The sequence below is a fragment of the Cheilinus undulatus genome, linkage group 1 (assembly GCF_018320785.1).
Source record: "Cheilinus undulatus linkage group 1, ASM1832078v1, whole genome shotgun sequence".
Lineage (NCBI taxonomy): Eukaryota > Metazoa > Chordata > Actinopteri > Labriformes > Labridae > Cheilinus > Cheilinus undulatus.
The window spans coordinates 12354174-12377089 of record NC_054865.1 but is presented as its reverse complement, the minus strand read 5'-3'; the positions used below and the strand labels follow the sequence as shown (position 1 = coordinate 12377089).

The following is a 22916-nucleotide window of genomic DNA, read 5'->3' as shown; positions in this document are numbered from 1 at the left end:
CCAGCGTCTCTGAGGGCCTGGAGGACCTGTTTGCATTGTGTTTGCCTTTTGTGTCAAATCTGCCTTCACTGATGAATTAAAATCCATAATCAGTGAATACATGAGTCCTGATAAATCAAGTTTCATTGTCCTTTTAGCACACTTTAGATTTAGATTTACATTGCAGCATCTCCCAGCAGACAGTGTGATGTGATCAAGTAATATTAAGAAAGTATTAACCTAGAAATAATTTATTAATTATAAAGTAATTTCTGGTAATATTGTGGCAATTCTCTGGTAATTAGGTGTGTTTTTTTTTACTCTAACCCTCAATCTCTAAGCCTTACTCTCATTATATTGTGGCAATTATAGTTTTCTAATCTTTTTTTTTCTTTTACTTGTTTTCTGGTGTTTTAACAAGTAATTTTTTGGAAATTAGGTTATGATTTTCTGTACCAGTTGCATGATTATGCACAGGATATTTCTTTATTTTGGCCTAGTAAATTACAGGGAATCCTAGCCATACAGGGAGTCAGTTATCTCTAGTCCTTGACAAAAATCCATAAATGAAACAAAAACTCTTAAATGCAAAGTAGAGGAATTTCAAAATTTGACAAAAAGGTGAAATTAATTACAATCACCAACAGAAATTCTGGGATTAACTGTGAATAAAAGTGTGAACTATTTGACAGCCCTTTTCTTAAAAATCAGAAACTGATGCTATGTAAAATGCAGTGGAGTAGTGTGAGATACTATCCCAAATTTTACTTGATTAACAGTAATAGCAATCTTCATCATTATCACATCTTTATATAGACAGCGCCTTAGAAAACAGATGTTTACAAAGTGTTTTAATCGAAAAATACAGGAACTTGGGGAATAATGTTTTAAACACCAACAATCAAACCAAACACAGAAGATACTGAAAACTCAAACCTGACCACACGAACAAAATGGGACTGTCAATAAAGTCAGCAAAATATTACACAAATAAGAAATAGAAGTGACACAACAGGGAGATCTTAAAAGACAGGTAAAGTAGGAGATCATAGAAAATTAAAAATAAATTAAACAAAGAAACAAAAGACAGTATGATGTGATTTTATGGAAAATGTGATAAATAATAAACAAAATGTATAAAGGGCTGTCTAAAGACTAAAAATACTTTTGTACATAATCGCAATAAATTGCATTCTTTTTAACTGTTTTCTAAAATTCCTCTATTTTACATTTTAAAAAGCTTGTGTCCTTTTGGGTTGCTCCCCTGTTTTAAATGAATGCTTATTGACTTCTTTTTTTTGGATACAGACCTGCTTTTATAGGTAGGTCAGAGATTATGCCATAACCTTAACCATGGAAAACAGAACTTGTTATGGATTGAAAAGGAAACAAGAAGACGGATAAGAGGTAAATGTTTGAGAACACGGGGTCAAGATTATTTTTATGCATTGAGGCTGGAAACTGATCAGTGCATCCAGGACCTTATTCTCTGCTTATGACCTACAATATTAGCTTAATATAATGGCACCCTGTCTGTGAGTTTTCAAATGAATAAGACATTCAGGAGCAGTAGTGGACTTAAATCATTGTTTCCACAGGGAGACACTGACATGGCCTAACCAAAGTGTGCTAAAATGCCCAACAAAGCACGAGATTAATCATGAATCATGATCATGAATCATGATTTTGAACAATTAGCATACTAATTGTGGGCCATGATTAATCATCATTAATGTGATTAATCTTGACAGCTCCAATGAATATACATGCATATAAGAGGATGAATCACATCAATGTATAACAAAGATAAAAGAATTAAAAACAGATCAATAAAAGATTGAAACCCAAGCAATTAAATTTGAAAAAAAAAATCTAAACCTGTTAAGAACAGGGCTTTAAAAAGATGGGAAATGGATAGAGTAAGAACAGCAGAATGAATGAAGGATAAGAGAAAGACATGTATAAAATAACTTACAGTATTAAAGATCACATCACATTAAAGCAAGTCCGTAATAGGGAGTTTTTATGAAGTGATTGAAAAGATGCCGCTGCATCTCAGGCTTTACAGGCAGATTCCTTCAAAGTCGAGGGCCCCTTACAGTAAATGCCCAGTCTTGAATCTTGACTTTGGGGGGGCCCTGCTCTAGGATCTGAGGCTGTGCGTTGGCTCATAAGAAATGTAACCTGGAGTAACATCCATATAGGCTTTAAAAGTGATCCGTAAAATCTAAAATCACTTCTAAAGTGACACTGAACCTGTGATAGTTAACTGAAAGAAAAAAACTCAGAAACGGACGGCTACACAAAAAGAAATTCTATATTAGGCCTATATATTTATCTATCTAGTATATGGTAACATTTATCTCTGTGCATTACATTCCTAATATATCACTAAATAATATGCAAAAATTATGACTTCATTGCCACTCTCGAATCGATGATAAAAGTATGTTAATTTATTTCAAATCTCAAAAATGATTCATTGATTTAATTCAGCGCACAAAAACGGAAATGATGAGCAGTGCTTGTCTTGATGTTTGTTTCCTCCTTGATCGGGCAACACAGGCCTCTTTTAAAGAATAGCTTATACAAAGAGCACAAGGTAACTGCACTTTCGTAACTGTTAAATATTTAACTATTTCAATTTTAAAAAGAACGCATTATTATGGTTTTCCTCCGGGACTTGTCAACATGACGGAATTGCGCATGCGCAGAGCCCTCCCAGTTGTCTGTTGACAAACGTGACCAAATGCATATCTCTGTCCCGTCGCCAAATGGAATAAAATGTAACTTTACAGGATTTTGTCGAGGTTGCGAGGCTTCAGGTGGAATCTTCATGCAGCTGTAAATCTAGTAAGCACTTACGAGTAATATTTAATAAGGTTTGACTTGCTGGACTGAGTTAATTCATCAAGCGGAGAGTCAAGATGCAGTCAGTGCTAGCTGAGTTAGCATGTAGCTACATAGCTTGGAGGATAAAGTTAGCAAGCTGGATTAACGTTTGCTATAAATTGTAACTACTTATTGAAAGAGCTTTTCGAGCTGTCGATGTACACCACAACCTCAGAGGCCATCATCTAGTGGAGGTGTTAAGTTTTGGGGCAAAGATTAGCCATGATACGGGTAGGTCTTTCAAACGTTAGAATAACATTAGCAGATGCAGGCTAGTAACTTAGCTAACGTCAAAAACATTTCCAACACTTTCCAACGACTTACTTTTGTTGAGGCAAAACTGTTGGCAGACTTAAATGTTTTGGACATGATACATACTGAGTCATTTTGATTTCACTTAGGGTGCCTTACTGCGACTTAAGTTTATTGAAGCTATAATTATCATCAGGTTACTGAGTCAAAGACAGACATGTAGCTACATGTCCATTTAAACATCGTAAGCACTGTCTAGCATGGCGTTTTTATTACTTATTTCAATCTCTCCACGTGTATGTGTAGTTCTTTATAAGATGATATGATTGCAGACAGTATCTAGGGGGACTTTCTTCTTAAATGGATCAAAATTCACATGCTTCTCTGCTTGTTGCTCGTAAAACCAAGCAGTTACTTTTGTGCCATTGCAAATCAATCAGATAAGTTTGGTGCATTGAGATAATCAGTATAGACACCAGGCAGCCGCGGTGTCATTCCGGGCTGTTTCCTACCGAGGAATGCGTGAGAGAACCAGTTTGACCTGATTTTTCCTGCGTCACATGGGCTGGTCTGGCTGAATGAGTTTGGCTGATCCTGCACCCCGTCGAGGTACTCAGGCCTCAAGTGCTGGCCAGTTTAGTCTGAAGGGAGCTGGGACACTAAATGTAAAAAGGACAGAGAGACTAGGCATGTTATACTGCAAGAATGTTAAACTCTAATTCTTCAGTGTTTCCCAGAGAATGCCACAACACTGGTAGTAGGAGTGCCATGCCACCAGCCTGATTTCACCAGTTTATTTTTTGTGTTTTTCTGCACTTTTCACAGTATTCACCAGCAGATGCTTCAATAACACTACTTGTCTTTTGTCATGTTTCACTCTATATTTGGTAATCTTTGCAGATGAGCTGCATGTGTGAAGATGCATTGTTGGGATGCACAGTGTTATTGTCACATTGGCATATTGATACCAGCAGATATTAGCTCAGAAACTCAGTCAGGTATCAGCAGATATGAAAATTTCTGCTGATAATTACGGCCGGTATTTTAACCATATGTCAGCAGACATATAAACAAATAAATTAGTTTAGTTTAAAAAAAACTGATGACTCTATATCAGCGATAGTTTGTTTCTTTTTTATCCTCGTTCCTTAAACTTCAAAGTGTGTTCTAAGGACTGGGGTTTTATATCTGAACTACACCTAGTTTAACTTCTTGATGTTCAGTAGAACATGTTTTTGTTTTGTTATTTTAAGTACAGTGTCAGGATTGGCTTGGGGAATCACAACACAAACCTGCTGTTAAATTTGAAGAAATAATTTCAATAACAGGCCTGTTCTACTACAAGACAGACTTGGCATTTATATAAAACAATAAGTTGTACATGCTGTGTCAGTATTGGCTAAAATGAGCATGGAAATATCAGCATATTTGACATTGGCAAAAATCCAACTTTGTTTATCCCTAGTTTAGTGATGATGAGATAGTGTATTGCAGCAATCATTCTTGAGTTCAGGAGAACATTAACAACTGGAAACAAGCAGCTGCAGAAAAAAAAATCAAGATGACTGTATAAGAAGCTGAATTTCTTTACATGAAACATTGTGCATGTTTGTGTTAGTGAATGCATCTCTTGTGCATGGTATGGTTATTGAATATTAATTTAAATGAAAAAAAAATGCTGGTAATATACTTGGGTTGCTGCAAATATACCTGGGTTGCCCACCCAAGTACCATATATGTGTGGGAAACACTGTAAACTTGTAATACTCTATACTTGTTTCAGTACCCTGGGAGCTAAGAAGAGAAGTTCAAGGGCAAATCTTGTTTTCAGTTACCAGAAATTGAAGGCAGAACTCCTACACTGTCTAAACTGCAAAAAAAAAAAAAAAAAAAAGGCAATATTATAACAAGAAGTAGTCTTGCATTTAAGTTGGTTTGCAGGAGTTTACTTGCAATCCTTGATGGATTCATTCCTTACTTATGCCCTTGTCCTGTATTTACAGAAGAATTTTTTTATTAAAGTGTGCATGCTTTATGATGCTATCATTCCCTGAAATAATAGATAATATAATTTCAAACCAACTGGTATCAAAGAATAGTAATATTTTTTGGTGCTATACATTTCTAAGAGACATGGCTGGTTTGAAACAGGCCTATGCATCTAACTGTGGATTGAAAAGGCTTAAGGTTAGTCTCCTTCATTTGTCTGAAGTGAGGGTGTTAAACTTGGATATGATTCCAGCAGAATCAAACAATCTCAGTACCTGATACCACAGCAACAACAAAAGAAGTCTGAGACACTCAATATTGGGTAGTTTGTTGTTTTTGTTATCAGCTATGGCAGGCAATTTCATGCACACTATCGAAAATTCACTAATGATTTGGCAGCTGTTAAGTACCAAAACACTGTTGACATTAATGTGAAATGTAGAAATGACTTGAGAAACATCAGTATTCTCTGACCTGTGAACTTGAATGGACCATCATTGCTGCCTCCTTTTCTCCTGAGGGAGCTTGTCCTTAAGATATATTTCTGAGGCTCTGAAATTGTTTGAAAGAGTCTGTATTTTTAGATACTATCAACATATAAAATAACAGATTGTATCATTTCAAATATGTTATTGAGGGATATCTAAATACTGACAATCTATAGTAAGAGACATGCTTGTCTGGTGTTTAACAGGGTTGTACAATCAGCTGTGAAGTAAAAAAAAAAAAGCTGTATTGTCATGACTCTGTCTTTGTTGGCCCAGTTTCCAACAATCATCTGACTGTCTTTCCTATCTCTGCAGGCCTGCTGATCAGGTTTCCTGTACTCCTTCAGCTAAGCTAGAGCGGTTGTAAATAATTGAAGATGGGTAAACAGAGAGCATAGGCTAACATTGCGTTGCCTTTAACCCTTTGTGGGCGTTATGTTCCAAAAGGTTGTCAAGCTAACCAGAGGTGTGCTTGCTCCGTGGTCACAGGGTTAGTTGTGGCCTGCCTTGAAGCTGCTTCCTGACACTTACACTATCATTTCACTGATTGTTCACTCACTGTGGGCTCTGAAAAACAATCATGTCTTTTTGAAAGCTAGAAAACAGAACTCACACAACCACTGTTACCACATTGTATTTAAGATGTACTTCCTCTGTAATTTTGAAATACAGCAAATGCAGGTGTATCAAAGCAACCAGACAGTTTAAATCTAGTTAGGACCAGAGTTGTTATGGTGCCAGAATTGAACCTCAGTATGATTGTAGTAAAAGTCAAACAAATCAGAATTACATAAATGCTGCCAATATTTTTGTGCAGTTTAGACAGTAAACTAGAGTTTACAATGCTGTATTTGATGGATTCATTCCTCTCCTGAACACCTGTCTTACAGAATAGATGTATTTAAAAAGCACTTTAGAGACTCAGACCCACCTGGAGTAGTTTTATTATGACTGTAATGGTGACATTTTAGATAATTATACATTTTAGTCTGTTAAGTCCTTAATGTTTGTTTTGTGATATGTTTCATTTGTCTATGTTGTTTAGTCTACAAAGTTACCCCATGTGTAGGTTAATTGTTACAGTTATATTTCTGTGTTATCTGGAGCTATCATGCTGCATCATCGTCCTTTTCTCAGTTGCCAGGTATCTTAATCAGTAACGATATTTAAAAGATCAAGCTCTATTATGTCTGTACTTATTCTGTTTTAGCATGTATATGTCATGTTTTTTGTATGTCTGTTAACGGTTTTTAAAGATGCCTCTTTGTTTGAATTTAAATATCTTGTTTTTTTGGTACTGATTGATTGTGTGTTTGTGTTTCAGCTTTAAACCGTGACCATGCTGAAATGGTTTTCTGGAGAAGAGGGAGAGCCTGGCTCTGTGGTGAGTACACTGCTTAATGGAAATAAATCAAATGTTCTCTTTTGTCATTTCAACCGTGCACAAGCTCACAATGACAGGAAATGTTGTTATATAGGACTGTGATGATACACAAGATATCTTGAATATGAAGAAGCAAATATGAAAGGTCAAATGCTGTGGCAAAAGAAACAGCCTAAGTTAATAAATAAAAGACATCCACAGTGACATTGAAATGGAGAAGTAGAGCAAAATCAGACCAGTTCTGGCTTATCTCACAGTAAATTGCTGCTAGTATACACTGTATACATGGTTTATATAATGCCATTAACAGATGTACAGATGAGGATGAAATTATTAGCCCCACTATGAAAATCTAGTATTTGAAAAAATATTTCTTAAGTGCTATTAAACAGAGCAAGGTATTTTAAACTCAGCTTTTCCAGTCATCCTAGTTTTATTTTGTAAGCATATATTATTTCACTTTGCACACAGAAACATTATTTCACAACAAAACAAACACTGCCTGGGTCAAAATTATTAGCACCCTTTAGAGCTGACCTTATGGTGAACTGATGAATAATTTCATCCTCACCTGTATACAGAACAGATGAATAAAAATGAAGAGAAAGTGAAATCTTTTGCACAAACATGCCATTGCTTTGGAGTGGGTTGGTTTGAACAGTCATAATGCCACACTGGTCACTTGACGAAGATTAGTGTGTTGTTCAGGCTCTAGTTTCTGCATTAAGTCACTTTTCTTTCACAAAACAGCCTGTGTGTGAGTAAAATGTCTAACTCTTTGTTTCTGCTTGAATGTGAAGAAAATACTTGGTTTGATTCTAGCTCTCACTAAAGCAGAAATCCCCTAAGAGAAGCCCATGTGTAGGTTTTTTTCACTCACAAGTTCATCAAATAAAATTGAAAACACACCACTGAGTGATGGCAGACTCTAGTCCGTGCTGACATCATTTCACAGAAAGCAGCCATTTCCATGAATCATTTATTGTTGCCTGGTGCAGCCTCACTCTTACTTACCACTTTATTAGCTGCAAAGAAACCCAGTGAAAGCTCTGCAGTCTGAGTCCTGTCCTCACAGACTGGATTTATGTAGACTGCTGAGCACAGGGCTTTGACTCAGACAATCAGGGCTCGCACTTCCTGTGAGGGGGGACCACTGCTCAAGCTTTAATCCCTCTGTAACCCTATCCTATTTACTTTACTATATACCAAGTCTTGCTAATGCAACATTTGATATAACTGCTCATCATTACTTAAAAGCATCAGCATTCTCTGTGGCATTTCAAAGAAGAAAGCAAACCTGAGCTGAAAGTTATCCCCTTAATTTTTAGCCTTGAAATTCCTTTCCACTATTAAGCTCTTTACTTCCAGCTGAATAGAGAGGTGCTTTGAACCTCACTTACCTCATTAGGTTGATCATGCACTTAGAAAATGGGACTAATTCACAATAAATAATCATTTTTTGGCAATTGCCTACCAAGCTTAACACACTTTCATAACCTCTCTAAAAACACAATTAACATGTGTTTTAACCTGCACAGAAGTTTATTATTGTCAAAGTTATTTGTAAACAAAGTCCAAAATACCTTGACCACAGTCTAGGTTGAAAATCAGAGGCACTCTGGTGTTACATAAAAATCCTTTATCAATCAGGGATTTGTTTTAGCATTTTTTTACTTTAACTTGGTTTACAAATAACCTGGATAGTCATTTATTTATTTGCAATTTGACCTCTGTCCATCCCGTTTTTTCCACACATTCTTTTCTCTTCAACCTTGATTTAAACTGTCAGCAGACTTAGTGGTTTCTGGAAGTTTGTTCAGACAACGGAATCATAAAACTGGAATGCTGCTTCTCCATGTTTTGTTGTGACCCCTGGGACAGACGGCAGACCTGTATCTATCTGGCAACCTTGGAAACATTTTAAGATGACTAAACTTTCAATTACTCTGTAAGACACATTGAAGTCAACAGCTGTCTTGATCTTAAAGTTGAGAGAAACAAGCTGAACCCAAGTTATCGACAGTTCAGTATGCAGTCCAGGCTGACATCTAGTGTGAAAAAGAGCAGCAGAGAAATACTTTTTCATTACTTCTTATTTCTCTGTTTTTCCTGGTTTTAATCACTTGATCTGTTTGTTTTTTGAAAAGAACAGTCCTCTGTGGATATCTGGCTCCTGGTAAAAACATCATGAATGGGGAAATGATGGCATTGTGGTTAGAATGGACTCCCATGTTTGGAGGCTATTGTCCTCCAGCTGTTGTGGTCTGGGTTCAAGTCTGATTTTTGTCTCCTTTCCTGCATTATCCTATCAAATTAAGGTATCAAAACCCCAAAACAAATTTTTAAATTACCCCTCATGAACGGTAAATGCACAGGACATTCATGAGACTTGACATGTAAAATTGGTTTGCAAGTCAAATCAAGATCTTTGTGACTGATGCTTTAAGTTGTTTAGTTTATTTAACCACCCTGTAAGCATATAACTTGATAACACCTATGTTTGAGTCTGAATTGGTATAAAAAAAAAGGTTGGTTCTGGAAATCTCTGTTGCCCCTTTCAGGTCTACAGATATCCATAAGCATGTAATTTAATACAGTATATACTCTGTTGACTTGTAGTGCTCCATTCTTGGTCCCACATGGTTAAAAATACACACTCTAAAGCTGGCTGTTTACCCGAGACCAACGCCAAATGAAATTGCTTTTGTCTTTGCTTTCAGATGGCTTCATAAAATGTAGCTCCAAACAAATACCAGGGCACTCATTCCTACAACAGGTGTTTTTATTTGCTGTCTAGCCAGGATGTACATTCCTTAAACGTTAAAGACCATCTCTCCCTGTCCCCTCCCAGGGCCCAGGCTCTCCCCGGGGTGCTGCTGCAGGTAGAGAAGTTGCTGTTGAAGAAATGGCAGAACGCCTGGCTCAGACTGAGCAGCTCGTCGCTCAGCTGAAGGAGATGATCCGAGAGAAAGATGCAGCACTTCGCTCCAAAGATGACCAACTTAAGGTGAGATCAGAACTCTTTTTCTCATAAGGTTTTTTTTTTTGTTCCAGTAAAAGTTTGCTTAGGCTAATTAAATGTTACTTTTGTAATCTGTATTTTTGTGCCAAAAAAGTGCAAATGATTAAAACCACATCTTTGGATTCAAAAGACTAATATGTAGGAGGGAATGGATCGTCAGTTATTAAAAGAAAACACCTATACACTGTATTGATGGCACAAAACATTGAAACCAACCAGTTTTGGAGCATAGGACTTGTATTTTTTTCGCTGTTGTATGAGAATAGCTATCAATAAATTTTTTTGTTTTTATTATTTTATATCTAAGTGTTAAGGTCTGAAAATGTGACAACCCTCGTTTATTTATCTGCTGCTTGTGTTTGTCACAGACCAAGATTGTTCAGTGAGATACCTGCACCCTGTTAACTATTAAACTCCATGTCAAAGTCTACTACCCAATATAAAAGACAGGAATGTGGAAATAGATTCCTCCACACCAGTATTACCAGCATTTAATGCACCACTAGTGAGTCATTGCATTGTCACAGTCACATTTTTGGCAACATTTCCTCAAATGCTCATAAAAGAACCACTTCACCACAAAGGGCTGAGGCTGATGAGTGACACTACTTTAAACTCATGTTGTATGAAATATATTGTCTGTGTCTCAGGTGGAGAAGGAGACATGTGAGGCCAAATTGTCAAAGCTACGTCTGCAGAACAAAGCAAAGGTGACCTCCCTCACCTCTCAGCTGGAGGAGCTGAAGAAAAAGCAGGGAGATCAGGGCACGCCGACACACAGCAAAAAGGTATATTGCTGTATTCTTTGTGGGGAAATGCAAAAATGTAAAAATTATTCCTAAAACTCACCACTATGTATCTAATCTTGTACATAGTTTATTTTCGTCCTCATTTGGGCATACATTACTTGTGCCACTAGGGGGCACAGTATCTCCATACTGTGCATCAGTCGTTGTCCCATGAAGCTGATATTTCTAACACTACAGTTCATTTAAGATAACTAATTGAGCCCTGTTTCTTGTTAATATTGTGTAATGTGTGCTTAATTCTACAGTGTTATCTCTTTGTTTCTCTGTAGGGGTCAGAAGGAGGGGATCAAGCCAGTCGGGGAAAAATCGTCCTGCTGAAGAAGAAAGTTGAGGAGTTAGAGCAGCAACTTGCACAAAGAGGGGAGGAACTGGAAAACAAGGTATGAATTGTATATTTTGGAGCAAAATGAGATACAAAGAAGTTGAACATTTATGAAGAGTAATTTTCCCTTAGCGGCATATTTTGTTATGGCTAAAGTAAATATTAAAGAACTTATTTATTTTAGAAGAATTTAAATCATTTAAAAGAGGAAAATTCAATGTGTCTTCTAAGACTGGTTATAAAGCTGGGGTTCAGGACCCCCTTTGGGGATGCGAGACACTGAAAGGGGGTTGCCAGATGCCTTTAAAAAAACAGAATATTTTTAAATGGTAAGAAATTATATATTTTACTCATTTTTATTAAAATATATGCATAAAATAAGTTAAATATGAAATAAAACCATGGCCATTTGGTGGAATTTGTACTGAAATGAAAGTAATGTTTAAAAAATTCTTAAATATGTATATATGGTGGGATCCTCGGTCTCTGGCACCTTTATTTTGGAATGACAGGCTGAAAAGTTTGAGAATCCCTGCTCTAAGATGCTCAAAAACAAGCTTAACCTTCCTGAAGTCTGATTGATAGATCTCTTGGACAAATCTGTAAACTGTTTTTGTAGAATTTTTTTGTTTGTACCCGTTCTTTTATACAAATGAAGTTCCCAATTGGTAAACAAAGTTATATGAATTTAAACTGAACTTAAACAGATTCAGGAAAGCTTCTTGCAAAGGGTAATCCTGTTAATTCTAGGAAAACCACACACTTGTTATACATATTTTGGGGTCTTTATCAATAAAAGGTGCAACAATTTTTGGAATAGCTCTATTCTGTTAATTCAGTCTTCAAACTCCTGCTTTTGCCTGAGACTTATCAGAATACCATGCTAACATTACTGTTTGGGCTTAGGCAAAAAATATATCTATATTCTCTATGTTTCTTTTAATGATTTAATATCAAGTCCACGTGTTTGCACCAAGTGAAGTGTACACTCACAAGCCACTTGATCAGATACACCTGTTCAATTGCTTGTAAACACAAATAGCTAATCAGCCAATCACATGCCCAGTTGTTAAATGATTTGCCAGCTATGTACAGAGATGGAAAGGTTTACTTTGACAGAAAATAAAAAAACAGTCGTCTTTGTTTTTATATACCCTAATGAGCTGTGTTTCTTTTTTGTCTTAGACAAAGGAAGTTGAGTTTCAGCGTCAACGAGGTGAAGAAATGGATGCCATGCTGACGGAGAAAGACAGGAAGCTGGCAGAAAAAGAGGCCTATATTGTTCATCTGCAGACAGCATTAGGAGGAGATCAGCCAGTTGTACCTGCACCACAGCAAAAGGTCATACAGAATTTGGGCTTAAAATCATCTTACTATTCCCTAAGTTCTCCTCATATGTGCTTCACCTTTTCTGCAGAATATTGCACATTCTCTCATTTATTCTCGGCCGTGCTGTATACCCTCAGGTGACGGAGGACAGTGGAGCAATGCAGGAGCTGCAGCTGTTGGTGCAGAGTCTGACCAGGAAGGTGGGGGAGTCTGAGGAGCGTTACAGTTTGCTGCAGGAGCAGGCAGACAGCCTCAAAGGGCTGCTGGACTCGGAGAAGGAGCAGTACAGTCAGAAGGAGAGCATGTACAAACAGAACGTAAGTTTTCAAATCACTCAGTTTGTCCTCGGGCAAAAAGTAGTGTAATGCTTACAAGCAGATGTACTTTTATTGGAGATTAAAGCGCTTATATTTGCAGTTTTTGTTATAAAGATGCCACCAATCACAGAAACTCTATTTCCTTTTTCCAGCCTCATTAGAGTCCATCATACTAAGTTATTTATGTACCATTGACTAAAGCCATTCAGTTTACTGAAGAACCACATTATACCACATTATATAAACTCAACAAGTAACTGGAGGTATGATGTAAGATTTTGTTGAAATACACTACATTAAAGTAAAAGTAATTGATAAAAAACAATAAAATTAGAGATTTCATGGTTTTAGTAGTCCAGCATTTTGATATCAGTGGCTTGTATTTCTGTAAGAGATGGAAATGGTGGCAGTTTTACTTAAAATTTCTGAGCACATCCTCTTTAGTCTAACAGATCTCTATTTATGAGGTATAAGGTCTTAAATCTGTAGTTATTAAGCTGGAGGAAGCTTTTCCTTCTACTTAATCAAGTTGTCTAGCAAAAAGAGATATTATTACCTTTTCCCCAACGACTGAGATGTGAAACTCATAAAGTTACTCCAAACACAGCCTTAATCACAAGAATATTTCAAAAGATATTTTAAAGACCTGTGAATAGATTTTGGATATTGATTGGCTTATATTTTAGTTTTGGCTGGGGTGGGACTTTGTTATATATAAAAGGTTGCTGTTGCTTGGTTCCTTGTTGTATAATTATGCAGAATGAAACTGTTTATTACTTATGTCTCATGAGATAAAACCTCTGCTTGGTTTTCAGATCCAGACATTCAAAGACATCATCATTCAGAAAGATAACCAGCTGATGGAGATAAACCAGATTCACGAGCAGGAGCTCTTCAAGCTTGCAGCTAAGTCTGATGCCAGTGCAGACTTAGAGCAGGTAATGACAACATTTAGTTCTTAAGTCATCACTGTAGAAAACACTGTCTTCTGCTGTTTTGCATGGCCTTTCCCTTATCTTAATGCTATTCTTATAAATCTTTCTTTCTTTCTTTTTTTCTCTTTCTTTCTTTCTTTCTTTCTTTCTTATTAGGATCCTCATTAGCACTAGCAAAAGCATTGGCTATTAATGTAAATCCTTGCAAAAAAAGTATGTTGTCAAAAAGTGAAGAGAGCTTTCTTTACCTTTATCATACTGCTGCTTTGACCTGTGATATTAGTACAACACTTTAAATGTCAGTATGCATGTAAATTATTGTCCTTAAACTGGGTTGCTGACCTGATTTTCATGCTGTGAATATTGTATAGCTGATTTGTTTACTTCAAATATTTTATTTTATCTTGTTGAATACATCTTTTGCCTCTTCAGCTTCTGAAGGCTCTGAAACAGAAGCTTCACGAGAAAGAGGAGGTGCTTCTGGGTAAAACTCAGGTCATTGATGTTCTGCAGGGAGAGGTGGACGGCAGGGACCAACAGATAAAGGTCAGGAACATCATCTGTTTACGTTAATGTTTTCTATTTTTGCAGTTTTGTGTTGACATGTGTTGATCATTGGTTGTTACTGGTACTTACTGAAGAGTTTCTCTACTTATTATGATGTTATCACAGAATTTAAAAACCTGGTCTCTATGTTTTTCATCCTTGGGGTCAAAAATAATATGAAATCTAACATTTTTTTCATTTGTTTGAAGTGGGCTGCAGTGTCTACTGGTAATCCTGAGCCCACTCAGAGTAAAAGAATTTCAAAACTTCTTGTAATTGACACTGACATCTTTACAAAAAGAATTTTATAAAAACTGACTTTCCTTTTTTTCCAACCAGTAGCACTTTAAATATTTCCAAACCACCAGACTCCATTGGCAATAAAGTAATTTTATCTTGTACAACAAGGGAGTTGATGAGCTACTTCTGCCTTGTTTTTTCTCCTTGTTTTTTTTTTTTTCTAGCTCTGTTACACACCGATACACACTACAATCCAGACTAAGCACTAAAACACTAAAATGCAATTTCACATTTTTGTACCACTTTGTCATTTGGAGCAAAAATAACTGTAGGAAAGTGGAGGGTTGAATATTGGTCTAGCTAATCGTAATCCTCTAAAAATATGTCAGAATTAAACTGTCTTTCCTTTGAAGTCCAGGTCAGACTTTCTTTTGTCCTGCTCTTCTCCTCCCTCAGGAACTCACAGAGCGTCTGCGACGGCTGCAAGTAGAAAGAGAGAGCCTGGAATCAAAGATGGAGGCGGAGAAGCATGTGATGAGAGCACAGCTTCGGGACCTGATGGAGAAGCAGAGGGTGGAGGTGCAGAGGATGACGGAGCAGCATCAGGCTCAGATGGCCCAAACACAGCAGGACCTCCTGGGGCAGCTGGAGGAGCTGAGAAGGGCCCCTGTAACAGCGCCACCTGCCAGTCAGGAGGTGTCGGGAAGTGGAAGCATCTCAGCAGAGTCTGTATCAGCGGAAAGAATAGCTGAGCTTGAAGGTTGGTTGTTCTTCATGTTGAATTAACCAAATCTCAGTGCTCCAAAGAGTCAGAGTAAATTTCATGGATGCTTAAGCTATTAGTTATTAACATTTTAGACTTTGTGGATAACTTTATACTAGAAAATGGCAAAGACGGATAATTGAAAATGTTTGATAAAGCAAACTAGAAAATGGCCTTTTGATTTTATCAAAGTTAGGTCAGTAAAGTGCACAATCACTTGTAACAATCAACTGGACTTTAGCTTATGACCAAATATATACAAACAAGGGTTTTTCAATATTAAGGAGACATTATCTGCAGAGTTTAACAGCCAATTCAGTAAAACTGTATAAAATATGTTTTTAAATCATATTATTAATTGAAGATACTGTATTTAAGCTATAGATTTTCCTGTCCAAATAGCATTAACATTTAGAGGAAAAATCTTGCTTGAAAATCTTTTACTGAACTTTCAGAGAAAACAATTCCAATTTAATTCAAATATAATGTATATATATAAATGTGGCATGTTAATTTCCTGACATCCCACATTATCAAACTTTCTTTCCTTTCTGTTTTTTTCAGCCCAAGCGAAGCAGAAAACAGAAGAAGCCAGCAGATCTGAGGCAAAGTTCCTGAAAATGAAAGCCTGGTCTAAATCTCGGATCAGACAGTTGGAAGAAGAGTTAAAGAAAAGCCAGGCGAGCACATATTTCAGCTTTAAGTTTGAATTTTGATAGGTTTCTTTTAGAGTTGACCTTTGACTCCTTTCCAAATTGAAACTCAACCCTATTAGTAATAGATGGATGAAAATATTAAAGTCAATTATTTCCGAAAAAAAATCAATAAAAACATACATTTGACATTCTCAAAAAGAACATTTGATTTAATTTAATGAAAAGTACATTTCATTCAATAGAAAGACACAGCAAAATGCAGCAGTTTTGTATGTTTAGTTTAATAATGGGGTGGAAGAGAATGTTTGCCTTTTGTTGAATTTGAATGCTACATGATGTGTTGTCATGGTTACCTGTCTTTTGTCATGTTTTCTCTATATTATGTAAGAGATCAGTGTGCTTTCTCTTTCCTATATGCACCATTTATGCTATAAAATATGTCTACTTTTCTTTAGGCTGGGGTTGCCCCTCCAGATCTGAATGCCCTGCGGTGTCAAATCACAGCGCTGGAGGAGGAGAGGGAGGAAAACCTCTGGAAAGTGGAGCAATATGAGGAGCTCAAAGCAAAGAATGGTACTGACATTTTACTCCAAAACTATATGCCTGTTTACCATCATTATTGTTAGCTTTGATCCCAAACTTAACTGTGCTTTTTCAATTGTTCCTTTTAGAAATGCTGGAGGCTAAACTGGTTGTATACGAGGAGCAGCAGAGAACATTACAAGCAGACCTGGAGCAGTTCACCAAGAGGGCTGCTTCTCAGGTAAAGGATCCAGCCTTTTTCAACATGCTCCCTCTGCAGCTGAAGAAAACCGTTAATTTTCTGTTTCCTGTAACTTCTCTGCTACTTCTGATCTCAGACAAGTGAGTCAGGCAGCGCTGATGACACTCAGAGCCAGGTGCTGGAGTGGCAGGAGATGGTAGCCGAGGCGGTCAGTGCCAGAGACCGGGCCAAGGAGGAGAAGGCTGCCATGGCGCTCCGCATCAGCCACATGGAGGAAGAAAGAGAGGGTAAGAGTGTCAACAGAGGATAACACACAAGCTCATGAAGATTGCAGGTTGGCCAAGTTTCTGGCTCAGTTATTTTTTCACCACTCGGCATCCATAAGTAACTTTCAGAGGAGGAATATAGTGAAAGGTCTGGTTATTCATCATTGTCCTATAGAGACTCTCAATCGGATGTTGGAGCTGTTTTGGTGCACTTGCCTGATGCACACCTAATCTGCTTACAGAAGCTAAAACACACAAATGTGCTTTTTTTCTTCCTTAAAATAACATTTAACCTACAAATATGTAACAAACAACTTTTTCTTTATAACTACAAGAAAATAATGCATTGTTGCCACATAGTTTATTGCATTTCAATTCATCCTATAAGAGGAATCCCTCCTTCATTCACTGTCTTCCCTATGAAAGCCTTTAGTGAGGTTATACTTACCCAAATTTGAGAAAAGATAAGATTATCTTTTGTTGAATTTTCTGAGATCTAATTAAAATTTTGCAGCAGCACAAAGAAAAAAAAGTAAAAAAGAAATGAATAGATACAAATAACAAAAAACATAACACAAAAGACTACTCGTAGGGGTAAATAAGCTTCAAATCAGTATCAAGATATTGACTTAGTGTCCTTTTCTGTTCAGATTGATGTTATCAGTGAACATTTGTTTGATATTTATCCAGTCCAATCCAGTGCACATTTTTTATCCAATTTTTTTTTTACCAATCTTAAAGCATTAAATATTTAACTTAAAGCTTTATCGTAATAAAAAGCAGACACAAGGCAACACAGGAGTAAAACACGGAAGATATAAAAGCAAAACACTAAAACCTATAAAAAAAACTATAAAAAAATAAAACATCAACTCTATAAAAGACAGAAAGACAGAAACCACACAACTGTCATGCTGAGTTAAAGCCAGAGAACTTAAAGTGATGTTAAGCCAGTCTCTGCAGGAAAAAAAAAATGCAAACTCAAGCAACCTCTCCTTGGAGACAGTAGATTGGAAATATGCACAGACACAGAAATATGACCTTTTAATGCATAAATCATTATAAAAATATTCCACAAACAAAATGAAGCCCTTTGCATTCAGAATGATAAAACTGTTGCCTTTTAGTTCCCTTGAAGATACTTTTAAGAAGTTTGCTAAAACAAACTTGCAGACATCAAATTTAACATTCAAATAAAGCCAAAGAGGCTGCAACTTTTTTTTTTTTTTTAAATAAAATCACTTTTTCAAAATACTAAATGCTAACGGAGTCCAAATGTAATCGTACCTTGTAATTAGATTTAAAAGGCTGATGTGACCAATTTGAGTGAACTTATCATGCAGGGTATAAATACTGTGTATGTATATTGCAAGCTCTTTTTCAACCATAAGAGGGAGCTATCTGCTTTTGGCTTCTCTTGTCATCTGCTGCAGGAAAGAAGCATATGGCTGAAGCAAGAGAGGATTTTGATATTATGTCTTGTTTCAACATGACAATACATCATACATCACAAGATGTAATGATCTGAGTTAGAAATTGTTTGAAATCCTTTAATTTTAATTTTCAAAAAGTTGATTTTATGAGATATTATCAGTCTCACTTTTTACAGTGTAAAAATATGCATTGTTTTGTCCGTTTTCAAACAACCACAGAATTGAAAAATATCACTTACATTTATTTAAAAAGAATCAAACTCAGTCAGACACACTTTGAATTCAGGGTCTTTATTATGATGCACTTGAATTTCAGTTCATTTTTGGCTCTTAAGTTATTCTAACCTTACCATATCACCAACAGCACCCCCACCATGTTTTTATCACAGAGAGATGTTAAGTTTGTCTTTGACTGTTGACCACGTGTCTTCTGTTGTCTGACTGAACATTACTTTCTTTTTCTTAATTTTTCCCCTTCCTCACCATTGTTAACCGGGAGCTTTTGGTTTGCCCTGTGGTGCCTCCCATCTCGTGGACCTCCGCCCCCCTCACTCTCCCTCTCCAGCCCCTGCTCCAGGGATGGGAGCAGCCACTCAGAACAGTTTCCCATCAGTTTTGTGCATGCAGGCTCCTCGTAACCTCCAGTGCAGCTCTTGCTCTCTGTACTGCCTGCAGCTACCCTGATTTTTCTACCTCTGCTGGGTTGAGCTGCAGGCAGTACAGCAGCAAGCTTCACTTCAGGGTCTGCCATTTTATTTTCCCTTTCCTCCCCTCTCCTGTGTTGTTCCTCTTTTCCGTTCCTTTCCATTCTCCTGTCCTTCTGTGTCTTCTTTACATTGATTTCTGGTGTGGCCACTAAAACACTGTGGGGATAATCCTGAGTGTAATGTCCTGGTATCAGATTAAATCAAACTGCACCATCATTTTCTTTTCTGATGGGATGGCTAGAGTAACTCAGGGAAGAAGAGGACTAAGTTTTGTCTTTTCTCAGATACTAAACACAAAACTACACAAACACCAACAACAAATGATTTTATAGAGCAAAAGCAACGAAAGAAACTAACATATTTATTACATAGCAAATGTATCAGCGATCACTTGTCAAACTAGAATTTTCCAGTTGTTTTCAAATGTAGTACTCTCTTGAAATGGTCTATGACAGTGGTTCTCAGCTGGTGGGTCAGGACCCAAAATTGGGTCGTGAGGCTGTTTATAGTGGGTTGCAAAAGTGTACAGGGCAAAAAAAAAGAAAAATCTAAGAGTAATTATTTGGATTTTTTGCAGACCCTTCCAGCAGTCTTTTTTCAGGAGATATCCAGGAATATTTCAGTATGTTTCACTGGAAACATGGGGGAAGGTTCCCGGAAACTTTTGGGATTTTTTTCTGTGAAGGATTCCAGAAACTTTCAGGAGTCTTCTTTGATACTCTACCTGGAAACTTTTCTTTATTTTCTTCAGTCACTGTTTTTTTCTGTACTGTCAGAAGTTCAAACAGCACAAAGTTTCATTCAATGAATATGACTTAAATCTAAAAATTTAAATTTGGATCATAGTTGCTCACTAAGGAGTTGGTGGTGTGTCCTGAGGAAAGACCTGTTGAGAACCACTGGTCTATGATGTAGGCTACTCTACAAACAGTAGTTTAAGCAAAGTAGGAGTTATAGTAATTGTAATATCTTTGAGAAAAGTCTTCATGTTTCATGGTTTACGTCTTAAATTCACAAGATTATAGTAAAATATTACTGAGATTAAATCCTTATTTTATAAGATTAAAGTTGAATTGATTGTTTGTTTACTTAATAATTGTCATTCTGATAGATTAGTCTTAGCCATAGCTAAAATATGATTACCTTGAGCATCACTTATTCTCATTTACACTGAAAAGATGAGTGTTTTTGGGATGATCGTATTTTTTTTTTTTTTTTTAACTAGGTTATTTTTTTAATAAATATCTTTTTTTAATGTGTAGTTTAACACTTTAAGATAGTTTTTCTCCAAAACTAATATTGCAGCCCTAACAGCTTGTTTTGTTAATTCTGGCTGAAAGTATTTGTACTTTTAGTTGTTTAAAATATGCAAAAATAGAACCAGAAAAATGAGTCAGAAAAAACAGATATCCACCTGTATTTATTCTCAAAAGATCATTTAAAGACAATCCTCATTGACAATGATATTGAATCGTATACAAAGGCATTTAAAGACATACAACACAAAACAAGACAGAAAAATTAACTACAGAGAGCACCAAATCAACAAACAGGCTTTGACACCAAATTAAAATAATAATTAAACACAGGAGTGTAAGAAAAAGCCTCAAATGTACTGAAATAATAATGATTAAAGTCAGACATAAAAAGTTAATGAAGTACAAATAGTAAGCAAATACAAAACGAGGTTTGGATATCAAAAAGTCTGATTAATGAGGTGTAAATAAATGTTTCCTGTGATATCTACATTGATCAACTTAAGCACAATTGATCAAATTTTTGCAAACTCAAGCGAATGGCGCCCTTTTCAAAGACATCAAGCTATGTTACTGAGCGTGAAACTCCCATATTTCTCATTGTTTTCTTAAGATAGAATAACCTTTCACTCTAAAATGAATTGGCTAATGGTCCATTTTACTTTAATTGAGGCTGTTGATTTGAATAAGCTCTGTGTGCCTCTGACTGTTAAATTACTTCATCAATGAAGTGGAGTAGACTTTAATGAACATAGTGTCAGTAATGAGTCTCGAAAATCTCCACAACTCAACTCAAAGCCCTCACAGTAATTACACCTTATTCAAATGATTACTTCAGTCTGAAGTGTTTTTGTCATTTCAATTTCTTCCTTCACTGACTAAAAACCAGAAAGCGGCTTTCTTTTGTCTGTTTTTCGTTCAGTTTAATCTAAGCTCTTCGGATCATTTTTGGTGATTTATTCAGGTGGAGCATCATTGGGAAGCAAATAAACTAACACAGTTGTTGCCACTGTTGCTGATGATGCCGGTACTGGAGTTGATTTAAAGTTTGTTTAAAGCTGTGATGTGGCTTTTGCGGTTTCAGTACCCCGCATGCTTTTTAATTGAGTCTAATGGCGACAAAATATGAGCTTATACATTTTTCTAACCATCTGAGATCAAAATGTGAACAAATTTTCATTTGCTAAATCTGGTGGATATATTTTTTGACAGAGATTATGGTCAGCATTTCTCATGATTGAGTTTGTTGTGGCTCCTGAGGCTTTACTGGTTGAGAACCACTGCTCTAATTAACATCTTTATTAAGACAGAGTGACTACAGACTCACCAACATCATTTCCCTTTTGTGTTCTGCTTTCTGATTTTTTTTGCTGCCTGCGATATTATTAAGTTCTTTTCACACGGTCCCGTAAATTTTAGTTTATCAAAATAAGATAAAGAGTTGATGGCCTCGGCTGGCTACACAGTAGACAATTTTCAGATCTTAACGAATTTTATAAGGGTAGGATGTCCTAGACATGAAGACAGTTTAAGCTGATTTTCATTATTGTATTGAAGCACACACTAGGCAATTCAGCCAGACCATGAGTACAGACATCTGCTGTCTGTATTAAAGATCTCACAACAGACATGAGAGCTCACAGAAACTCAGGTGATAAATTGTGACCTCAGAAGAAAAAGAAATGCAGAGATGGGAGGATATTTTCACTGAAATATCGCAACATCAGTCGGTGATACTTACTGGTCTACTTGCTCTAATTGGCTTTTGTGGGTATGCTGTCAGAGGCAGCCACTGGAATTCTAGATATCAGATGTCCATATGTACTTTTGAAGATGAGGGAGGCTCTGATTTGATCAGAAGCAGTAAAATAATTGTGTTGACACTACACACGTCAGGGATATTTGGACAAGTAATTGGTTACCACCCCCTTGAATCTGAGGTGCTCAAACTGGTTTGTTCAAATACCAAATAAAGCTAACCACTCATGCTAGCTGGAGTATCTTAATAATTATTATTGGACTAATTTGTATTTTTGACATTAAGAATTTAGCCAGTGAACAAAACAAAACTTGTGTTTTTTCAGGGTTTTAAAAAGCAGTTATTCATTTTCCAAAGTTTCTTCCTAGTTGTGGAAAAACACTTGCTGCTAAACATTCATCATCTTATTTTGGAAATCACAGTTATTACCATTATAGTTACAAGTAAGGGTTACTTTCGTTTGTACAGTACAAATTCAGACGTCTGAGTGTGTATAACGCACAGCCTAACTGTCTGTGTGTGATGTAAGCAGCTCTGGGCCACAGCAGATGCATCTTTCTGGCGCAACACTGAGTCATTTAACAGATGCGTTGGCAGCACTATTAATTATTGATTTTTAGCATTTTTATTAATTTATTCTTGTATTTTTAGTACACAGGACTATCCACTTTATAAGCAGCACTAATCTTTCCTTTTGTCTTACATCCTCTGAGTCTGTACACTGTAGTCAATGTAGGTAAAATGCTCTGGCAAACTGATGATTCATTCTGCTGTGTTTCATCAGTGAGAATTTGTGAGAACAAACTTCAGTTTGAAAGCTGTAGATTTGGTTGCGTATTTAACGGAGA

The 22916-nt window shown here is 36.5% G+C and overlaps 1 protein-coding gene across 1 annotated transcript in view; it reads left to right on the top strand.

The window, feature by feature from the left end:
* The first annotated feature begins 2697 nt into the window (after positions 1 to 2697).
* LOC121528845 (golgin subfamily B member 1-like) overlaps positions 2698 to 22916 on the top strand; it is a 55245-nt gene continuing 35026 nt past the window's right edge. The window contains exons 1-14 of the mRNA XM_041816513.1: positions 2698 to 2832; positions 6925 to 6984; positions 9836 to 9991; positions 10657 to 10794; positions 11085 to 11195; positions 12323 to 12478; positions 12604 to 12783; positions 13599 to 13721; positions 14151 to 14264; positions 14961 to 15264; positions 15832 to 15947; positions 16379 to 16496; positions 16595 to 16686; positions 16784 to 16934. Of these exons, the coding sequence (XP_041672447.1) occupies positions 6940 to 6984; positions 9836 to 9991; positions 10657 to 10794; positions 11085 to 11195; positions 12323 to 12478; positions 12604 to 12783; positions 13599 to 13721; positions 14151 to 14264; positions 14961 to 15264; positions 15832 to 15947; positions 16379 to 16496; positions 16595 to 16686; positions 16784 to 16934 (1804 nt within the window). The 5' untranslated portion in view covers positions 2698 to 2832; positions 6925 to 6939. The remainder of the gene's footprint in view (positions 2833 to 6924; positions 6985 to 9835; positions 9992 to 10656; positions 10795 to 11084; positions 11196 to 12322; positions 12479 to 12603; positions 12784 to 13598; positions 13722 to 14150; positions 14265 to 14960; positions 15265 to 15831; positions 15948 to 16378; positions 16497 to 16594; positions 16687 to 16783; positions 16935 to 22916) is intronic.